The 10,258-nt window shown below is 41.3% G+C and overlaps 1 protein-coding gene across 1 annotated transcript; it reads left to right on the top strand.

The window, feature by feature from the left end:
- Positions 1–2,742: 2,742 nt before the first annotated feature.
- LOC104442255 (pectinesterase inhibitor 9) lies at positions 2,743–3,654 on the top strand. The gene has a single exon (XM_010055607.3). The coding sequence runs from the start codon at positions 2,814–2,816 to the stop codon at positions 3,429–3,431; it is 618 nt and encodes a 205-aa protein (XP_010053909.1). The 5' UTR covers positions 2,743–2,813; the 3' UTR covers positions 3,432–3,654.
- Positions 3,655–10,258: the final 6,604 nt, after the last annotated feature.

The following is a 10,258-nucleotide window of genomic DNA, read 5'->3' on the forward strand; positions in this document are numbered from 1 at the left end:
TACATCTTACTCAAAAACATCACATGAGGGAGGTATCTCAACTTGCAGACAAACCTTCTTTGTATATTCAAATCCCCTTCAATAATTGTGCCTAATGTTGGCCAGTGCAAATCCGGAAGCCACGTCCCAATCCGGGGGGACAAAGCAACCGCATGCATCGCCGGGGCCCCCTCCTCCATCACCACCGTCCATCTTCCATCCGACGGCCGAGGATGTTCCTCTCTCAATATTCTAATCAAAGTCAACATTCCTGGATCGTATCTGGAAAGTTATTCGGTTCCTTGATCCGATCCGTTAGGCAACATGGAGAAGAAAAAGTAAGCTCATCGGGCGGTCGCTGTTGTCTGATCTGGTCAAAGGTGAATTCGAATACCAATACCTATGAAGCGTAAGATCCCTGGAAAGTTGACCAATCATACTGCACGTGGTCTTTGCCCTGAAAAATACTGATAATTCTGCTCAAAACCCGCTCAACTTTGACGCCTTTGAGTAGTAGCCCCCGAACTTTAAGAAATTGTAAACTATCCCCCGGATGCTTCGAGAAGTTATAAATTACCCCTCAAACTTCGATCTTTGTTGCGACCCTTAGTTTTTCCGTCTATGTAACCATTAAGTGTTACCTGAAATGAACTGGCTCTCATTTTATGTATCAAAATAGTCTCTATTACATGATTAACAAAGCCAAGAAAGTAGAGAGCGGTGCGTGGTGTATGAAGTTAAGGAAATCTAATAGAGAAAAATGAATTAGTCCGTCTTTAGTTAACCTCTTGATGGCTATACATACGGAAAAACTAGTAACCGCAACAATAATAAGAATCTAGAGCATAATTAATGCGACTTTTCAGAGCATGTGGGTTGATACGCAAAGGTGCCAAAGTTCAGGGCCTAATGTGCAGCTTTTCAAAAAATTTGGGGATTATTGTCCATCTTTGCTAAAGTAGGGGGAGTCTTAAGCAATTATCCCCCCTAAATCTCTCGCGATGATTTTTATATATTGAATCTATTCCATGTGAGGTTGAGTGTGGGGAAACAAGAGAGCAACTAGCATCCAGCTATCTGAATTTTTGCAGTGCAGTGAAGTATGGGACTTCTTTGAGATTCCCACTTCATGCTGGAATTTAAAAAATTGCATCTAGGGTTGACCGACGTGGTCTCTATTGAATAGTGATTGACCAAAGATATTTACAACATAGGATATACATATTAACACTCAAATGGAAAGCAGAAATTTCCGAAAATGCTATTGTCTTTTCTATCGAAGAATATAAAATAATTGTAATGTTGAGCGTTCTTTAGTTGAACCGCCTTGATTGAGTGCCTGATCGATTGAATAAAAGGGATCCCATCAAATTACTCACAAGTGCAAAGACATGTGTCACGAGTTTAAAATGGTTCGTGAGAATGAATTTTCTTGGGGAGAATTACCAAAAAAGTCCTAAACCTATTGCAATTGTGCCAATTCAGTCCTAAACTTTTTTTGGCCAATTCAGTCCTAAACCTTTACTTTTGTTCCAGTTCAGTCCTTCCGGCCAAAATTAGCCGGCCGGCGCTGAAGCGCCGGCCGGTGCCGACGAGTTTTTTTAATAATATTTGATTTTTTAAAATTTTTTATTAATTTTTTTATTAATTTTTTCCTTTTTTTTCCTCCTCCCTCCTCCTTCCTGGGCTCCCGCGACCGGCCACCTGGCCCTGGGCCGACCGAGGCGATCCGGGGGGATCCGCGAGGAGGCCGCTGACGCGACGGCGAGCCCCGCCGCCGTCGGGCGCTAGCTCGCCGCCCAGCGACCGCGAGTCGAGCCCTCGCCGGATCAGGGAGGGGGCCTCGCCGTCCACGGCGCGAAGCTGCCGGTCGCCGGCGAGGCGAGCCCCCGCCGGATCTGGCGAGGGGGCTCGCCGCCCCGACCGCGAGGCGAGCCCTCGCCAGATCCGGCGAGGGGGCTCGCCTCGCCGGCGACCGCGAGGCGAGCTCGCGCCCGGGCCGACGGCGAGGCCCCCGCCCGATCCGGCGAGGGCTCGACTCGCGGTCGCCGGGCGAGGCGAGCCGCTCATCCGGCGAGGGGGCTCGCCGTCGCGGGCGAGGCCTCCTCGTCGGATCCCCGCCGGATCGCCTCGGTCCGGCGACCAGCCAGGCTGGCCGGCCTGTCTGAGCCCAAGGAAGGAGGAGGGAGGAGGAAAAAAAAAAAGGAAAAAAAAATAATAAAAAAATTAATAAATTTTTTTAAAAATCAAATATTATTAAAAAGCTCGCGGCACCGGCCGGCTGCCACGTCAACGTCGGCCGGCTTATTTTGGCCGGAAGGACTGAACTGAACAAAAGTAAAAGGTTTATGACTGAATTGGCTAAAAAAAAAGTTTAGGACTGAATTGGCACAATTGCAATAGGTTTAGGACTTTTTGGTAATTCTCCCAATTTTCTTGCATGTTGACGTAGAAAAGATTCTCAATTTCTATGTATCATGCAAACCCTAGATCGTAAAGATAAATGATATAGGAAAAGCAATTCTTGCCTTTCGTGTGGCTTAACTTTGCCATTAATTTAATTGGCTAAGAAAATAAAACTGACCACCCTATTGTCGGACCTATCTTTCCCACGAGGGCAGGCAGAAATCTAAATTTAATCTCCAATCTGAGATTGCACGTAAATTGCACGTTGAAATCAATGCCAGGAAGACCACCTCTCGAAATTCTTCTATATAAACTCCCTGGTCCCATGAAAGTTTCAGCAAATCAAAACAAGTTTAGCAGCATCAGCTCCTTAGCCTTCCGCCAATTCCTGCTCCTGCAAAATCAAGGCTTCTCGACCGTCAGAAACCATGGCCAAGCTGAGCCTTCCGCTCCTACTGTTTTTCCTCATTTGTGTTTCAGCCTCGGTTGCGCCGGCCCTCGCGAGGCGCTCACGCTCCCGTACCTACATAGAGATGTCATGCCGCGCAACCAGGTACCCCACGCTGTGCGTCCAGTGCCTCTCTGGCTACGCCAACGGCTCCCTCAAGAGTCCACAGCAGCTCGCCCAGGCCGCCCTCACCGTGAGCCTCTATAAGGCCAGGTATACGAAGGCCTACATGGTCAAAATAGCCGGGGACCTCAAGGTGATGAAGGCCCACGACTACCAGCCCGTCCAGGACTGCATGGACCAGATTGACAACAGCATCGACCAGCTCACGCAGTCAATCAAGGAGCTGCGGCAGTTCGGCCAGGAGACCGTGGGTGACAACTTCTACTGGCACATCAGCAACGTGGACTCCTGGGTGAGCGCCGCCCAGACTGATGCCATGACCTGCCTTGACGAGTTCCCGGGAAATCGGATGGGCAAGACCAAGGCCGTGCTCAAGGGGAAGGTCCTGAACGTGGCCATGACCACCAGCAATGCCCTGGTCTTGTTCCACAGGTTCGCGGCCAAGTACGGGGCTCGAGCCACGACAAAGCCGTGAGGGCTAACTGAAGAAAGCTGAAGAATGTTTTTAACATGAAGGGTTCGTCTATTTTTTCAATCTTTTTTTACTCATCATACGTTGTTGGGTTATCTCTTTGTAATCAAAAAAATTGTATATCAAACAGATCATATAAACTCTCATGCAAGGCATGTGAATATATGTCGGTTTTTGTCCTCTTTGCATGAAATGTAAAGTGTGGATATATTGAAATAGAAGTCAAATCCATAGTTTCTGTTTACAACCATTTTTTTACGTGGCTTCCATGCTCTTTCCTAGAAAAAGAAAATTAAGAAAATTCCATGCCCGTACCTCTACATTATAAAAAAATCAGGAAGGAGGAGATCTGTCGTCGGTCATTCACGAGGTTTTGAAATACTTAGGGTCGGACGAGCTAGGTTTTTCTTCGGTCATTTTCTGAGATTTAGAAATACTTAGGGTTAGATGAGTTTGATGAACCCCTAATCATAAGAATAACCCATTACCCTTACAAACGAGGCGAAATGTGAGCAGAAAACTCAGGTGGATCGGGTGAATGACTTGATCACTAGACCGGTTGTTTTCAAGAGTGTGTGAAATTGAATTTGTGTCGTGCGTCTAATCCACTCATACAAAAGTTCATTTAAATCAGTAAGCTGGGCCCAATTTATGCAAAGCCTCAGTTTATGTTTTCATTTATGTACGAACCATTGTATTTTACCCTAGATGGCTTCTAATAAAAGTGGCTTGCAAGATTACAATTTAGAGAAAACTACGTTTCGCTTATCCCCGCTTCATAGGCTTTCGAGCTTTCTATATTCTGATGGCGAAAGACTTCCTTTTTCTTCTGACTTTTCCCTCGCCTTACGTGTAACATCCCGGGCCTCACTGTGTAATATTGTCCGCTTTGGGTCACCCGCCCTGGCGCGGACGCACCGCCATCCCAGCCACGGTCTCTTCCCTCACGGCTTTAAAACGCGTTACACAGATTAGAGGGACCCAAGCCTTATAAGCTGACCAAGATCTCCCTCCCTAAGCGATGTGGGACAAGAGGGAGGTTATCACATTACGTATTCAAGTTGCGAACATGTGAGACAGCTTGCTAGCTAGGGCAACTGGCACATGACGTAAAGCATATATTAGGGCAAGTGCAACAAGCTTCTCCCACATTTCAAGCAGAAAAGAAGAATAGCCGAGCTCAACCAGTGAAAGCAATGCGTTGGCCTAATTATGAATTTGAGAAAATCGCATAGTTGTCGTAGCATTGCCACTATTCAATTTTGGTCACGGTACTTCGTCTCAAGATTGGAGGAAAAGTACAGAGGTAATATGCATTGCTGCATGAACTGAGATAATTTGTTCACAGGAAGGGCAGCGTCAGTTCTTGCTAGAGATAAGTACTGAAGAGAACTGATAACTTGGCCATGATTTGTAGCATCAGTAACAGGCGAACGGTCATGAAGAGATAATCCGCTACTGGAAGATAAACGGGGTGGCAGCTTCCTTAGGACCAACCAATAAGCACGTTGATTTGAGCGAGAATGGCCCTGATGTACTTGTGGCGGATCAGAAAAAGACCTCCGGAAGTTGGTATAAATAAGACACCCAGAAAATAGTGCAGAACGCCAAGGTCCTTAAGGGAGAATGACCTGAAAGAACTTGAACGTAGACAGGAAAATATGCAGTGAAAGATCAGATTTCAGTTGATTAAATCCAAATGGGGAGGAATTTTTGCTGCCTGCGAAAGATCAGATATCCAACATAGACAGGAAAATATGCAGTGATGCTGTTCTGGGAATATATGAAGAGTGATGGATCAGATTTCAGTTGATTAAATCCAAATGAGATCACAAAAGGGCTAAGGATCTGTATTAAGTTGCAGTTTGGTAACACTTGTATTCCCCCTTTTTTTCTCCCCGAAACAGAAAAAGAATGAAAATCCATTTGTGTACATTTTTGCTCTTGAGAATAAATTTGTTTCCGAACGTAAATTTGAAACAAAATCAAGAAGTAAAAACAATGCTTTTTGTTTTCGGGAACAACTCAATTATAAAACTCAAACCATTTTTTTTTTCGTCTTTTCTTTTCTTTCTTTTTCTCTTCCTCTTTTCTTTCTTCTAGCTAGTTGCCAGCCTTGGTGATGGCTAGCAACCGGCCAAATGAGGTTTGGCAACCTTGTTGGCTCAAGCCTTGCCTAGACACTAGTAAGACTCAACGTCACCCAAACATCGTGAGGCTCCCTTGAGGTTGGTGACCTCGTCGGCTCTCATCTAGCCGGTTGTCGGCCATGGCTGAGGTAGGTGACTAGCTAGAGGAAGAAAAAGAAGAAGAGAAAAATGTAATAAATATATCCAAAAAGTAAAAGAAATCTTAACTCATAAAAAATTTGAGAATAATACCAAATGTATTTCTATTTTAGGAATAAAAACTTTGTGCAGTTAGCAAAGATATTCTTCTATTCAAAACTTGTTTCGGGAACTTAAATAGAAAAATTATTTTTAAACAAAATCTATTATGGGGAACAATTATGTTACTATATGCATCCTAAGCCCAATGACCCCCTTTGATACCATGGATAGCCACATATGTGATCTCGATGAGCCTTGTCAACAAAAGCTAGGATTGTGGCATGTAAACTTCCTCTTCAAGATTGTGGTAAAGAAATGGATTGTTCACGTCCAATTAAGGAAGAGACCACCCATATGTGATAGCAAGAGAAAGGACAATTCTGAAGGTGTTGCAATCAAGGTTTAATCAGAGAACTGAATTTGTCGTGGTGGTTAATGCTAGGCTATGATGAAATTAGGGATAAGCATGGTTCGAGTGATGCCGGTTCACCCTCTAACTCTAGGACCAATCTACACAGTACTAGTTCTCAATTTTTGGGATCAATGACTGACCCTATTGAGCTTGGGACCGAGGATCGGACTGACTCAGTGGGTTTGGTCCGGTTCCAAGGTCAACCTGGGACCAACTAGTATTTTTTTATTTATTTCATTTTTTGTACTCCTTGAAAAGACTACTAAGGATCGGATCGACCAAATGGGTTTGGTTCGGTTCTAGGGTCAACTCAAAACTAATTGATAATTTTTTATTTTATTTTTTGTACTCCCTAAAAATGCAACTGAGGACTAGATCGACCCAATGGGTTTGGTGACGAGCAAAGTTAGCTAAGAGAGGCGAGCGACGAGGGTTGAGCATCAAGCAGAGTGAGCATCAAGTGTTGAACGGGGAGCAACAAGACAGGCAAGCATCGAGCGGTGAGCAACATGAGTGACCCAAAGTGAGCGAGGTGAGTGTCGAGTGGCGAGCGGAGAAGTTGTGTCTTTCGATTTTGAAAAATTGAAGACAACGAGGACAAATAAGACAGAAAGGAACGAGTAATAGAGGAGGATGTTGTGATGAGCTGTTTATGCCTTTTTAGACATTGTAAGGACTCTTCACAAAAACATTTTCTTCTTTTGTAAATTATGGCTATTGATGCCGTAAAAGATATTAAAAATCTAAGTTATTAAAGAATAGTGTAAAATTATTTGAACTCCTCACTAATGAGTTGTTTTATGTTGTTGATGCTGTTTATTTTAGGGTTTTTCTATATAAAGAAATTATAAATAATACATTAGATATATAATATATATAGAGTTAGGGTTGGTTTAGGTTGGACCGACCCTGAACTCTCAGGATTGAGAATCAACCCGCACAATATTGGTTCAGGATTCCCAAAACTAATGACCGACTCAATCTCCTTGGAAATTGGACCAAGATCGACAGGATTGACCCTAGACCGATACTCACCCTTAGATGAAATTCTTTAGCAAAAAGTCTCCCTTTTTAGCAATCGATGGGTATGTCTGGACATTTTTTTGACACAAAAATACCGATTTGCACCGATTATATTGTGATATGATGGATGAGGGACTAGTTCCCTGTTCCATCATTGAATAGAGCAATGAATTTGTCATGGCAGCTTGCCAATGCAGGTATTTGAGAGCTTGAAAACATATGTTGGTAATAATGGAATTTGCAACAGGATGTTTTGTGATTGCACATATTTTGGTGTAAAACTTCAAGATAGTATATACCATTGATTTGGTATACTCTTGGGGTGATTTTTTATTATTTTATTTATACCCAAAAATTTTTGTGGGATCTCATCAAAACTAATGAGTCATTTTAACCTATCTTCCAAAAAAAAAAAAAATTAATTTGCATGATAACTTGGAAAAAACAAGTTGGTACAGTGGAATCTGTAACAAGATGTTTTGTTGCTCCATAGATTTGTTTAGGCTTTCAAATGTAACTTGCCAAAATATTGTCCCGAACTTCTACTTTATCATTGATCACCCCCAAAAGGATGTTAGACCGATGATTTACACTATCTTGAAACTTTACCTTATCATATATCTAAGTTTAGTCATAAAGTAATATTTATTGCATTATAGTTATTGTGAATGCTTCTTGCCACGTTGGTGATATTGACAATCTAGACATTTGTGATAAAAAAACTAAGCAAGGAATTTCCCACCCTAATGGAGACACTTGTTCACGAGCGAGATCAGTGAATATTCTCTTTATGTCTCAGCGTTTCGTAGAATAGATCTTTTCTTTGTCGAAGATGACACCAGAGTCGTGAATGTGTTGCCTTCCATTTTTCATTTTGTAGTTTTTTCACATTCAATTGATTGTCTTACTGTGCGTGGAAGCACAAGCTCCATATGAACTTTAAGTAGATGCCGATGGTTTAGATTCTAGAAGATTTTTATTTCGTGGTTAGCTATTGTGACTTGTAATGTTAGCCCATCCGCGACTCGATACTTAGCGTCACGACCATTCTTTGCCACAATTCATCATCCTATTTGTTGAAATATAATACACGGAGACGACGAGATCTTATAATTTACATCAATGAGAGATCACCGAGAAATAAATGAGAAATAATAAGGATTTTAAAGATTTACGTGGTTCGGTCAAAGTATTGGTACCTACGTTCATGGAGAGAGCCAGCGGCAAATAATCTACTATAATACGAGAATTAGAGTTTACAATCGCTCACACGCTTAAGTGTTTCTTAAACCTGAATTTAAGTCTAATTCTAAAGTGTTTCTAAATAAACAACTCACTTGGACGTAAATTCACGACACAAAATCAACACGAATTCAAACTCAAAGAAAAAAACTCTATGTATGCTGAAACTGAGAACTCGTATGTTTGTTCTCTTCTTTCCATACAGGTTTGTCTTCTTCTTTCTTCGTGAGCGGTTCTCTTTTGGATGTGCTACTTCCTCCTCTCTTTTTCACCTTTTACATTGTGCCTAGGAATCAACAATTTCACTCTGGGTCTCATCACGAACGACTTCAATAAGGATTAATCTTTTGCAGGTACAAAAGATAGAAACCCTTATCTTTTATTTTATTTTATTTTATTTCCTCTTTTGTGCATCTATAAGGAGTCCAAATCTTTTGTCTTCTAGTGAGCAATATTTCACCTCCAGCAAAAGACAACTTCCATGCGTGAGATTTAACTCTGGCCAGGAAAATCTTTCTCAACAAATTCGGTTAACAAATCAATATCCGAATTCAAACTCAAGACATTAATTTAACAATTCTTCACCTAGGCTCGACTTTGAAGTCAAGTTATATTGCCCATCATTCATGCTACTCTCCCAACATCACGATGGGCATTCATTCTCCTTAGACACCAATTAAGTTTAAGCAGAACTTGAGCTTCGCCAAACAAATAGACTTAGTCATCGTGTTTACTGTTATTTACTGTAATAATCTTTTTTACAATAATATTACCCTTAGATAAGACATCTCGGATAAAATTGTACTTGATATTGATATGTTTTGTTCACCCGTGATAAACTAGATTATATGCTAAATATATCGCATCTTGGTTATCCCAATGTATATCAACACTTTTCTAATATAATTGAAAGTTCGAGAGTAAACTTTGTAAGCATATTGTCTCATTCGCTAAAAATGTCAATGACATGTACTCTACCACAGTCGAAAGCAAGGTAATGTAATCCCATAAGGACACTTTCCAACTAATTACACCAACCACTAGCATACATACATACCCTGCTAAAGACCAGCAATTATCCAAGTCATTGATGTGATCCGAATTCACAAAACCAGTGGTCTCATTGCCATTGTTGTCCCTTTCTATATTATACCCACGTCTATTGCCCTCTTCAAATATTTGAGGATATACTTCACAGCTTCCCAATGAGTTTTACTAGGACGCTTTATACAACAACTAACCGCACTCATAGCTTGTGAAATGTAAGGCTTAGTGCATAATATAGAATACATAGTACTACCCACGACATTAGAATAAGGAACACGAGACATATGTTTCTCCTCCTCGTCAATCTACGATGATAATCTATTTGAAAGTTTAAAGTGCTTCATTAAAAGTGTATTTATAGATTTTGCCAACTACATATTAAAACGTGCCACACTCTTTTCAATATATTTCTTTTGAGATAGACATAAAACTCCTGTAACCCCGTCAGGCAAAATCTCCATACCAAATATTTTTTTTGTAGTACTCAAATTTTTTATCTCAAATTCAACATTTAACTAACTCTTCAACACATCAATATCAGACATTTTTTCAGCTACTATCAACATATCATCAATATAAAATAATAAATAATCAAAGAACTATTCTCCAATCTCCTAAAATAAGCACACTTATCCATCTGACTTTTTGAGTAGTCTTGACTAGCCATGAAAACATAAAAACGCTTATATCACTACCTATGAGGCTATTTCAACCCATATGAAGGGATAAGTACACTAATGGTGCCATAAGTTGTGTACGACGCTCACTTTGGTGCC

This window comes from Eucalyptus grandis, chromosome 4 (assembly GCF_016545825.1).
Source record: "Eucalyptus grandis isolate ANBG69807.140 chromosome 4, ASM1654582v1, whole genome shotgun sequence".
NCBI classification, from domain to species: Eukaryota; Viridiplantae; Streptophyta; class Magnoliopsida; order Myrtales; family Myrtaceae; genus Eucalyptus; species Eucalyptus grandis.

Excerpts from the sequence above, each read along its gene's own strand:
- LOC104442255 (XM_010055607.3), top strand. The coding sequence starts at position 2,814 with ATGGCCAAGCTGAGCCTTCCGCTCCTACTGTTTTTCCTCATTTGTGTT.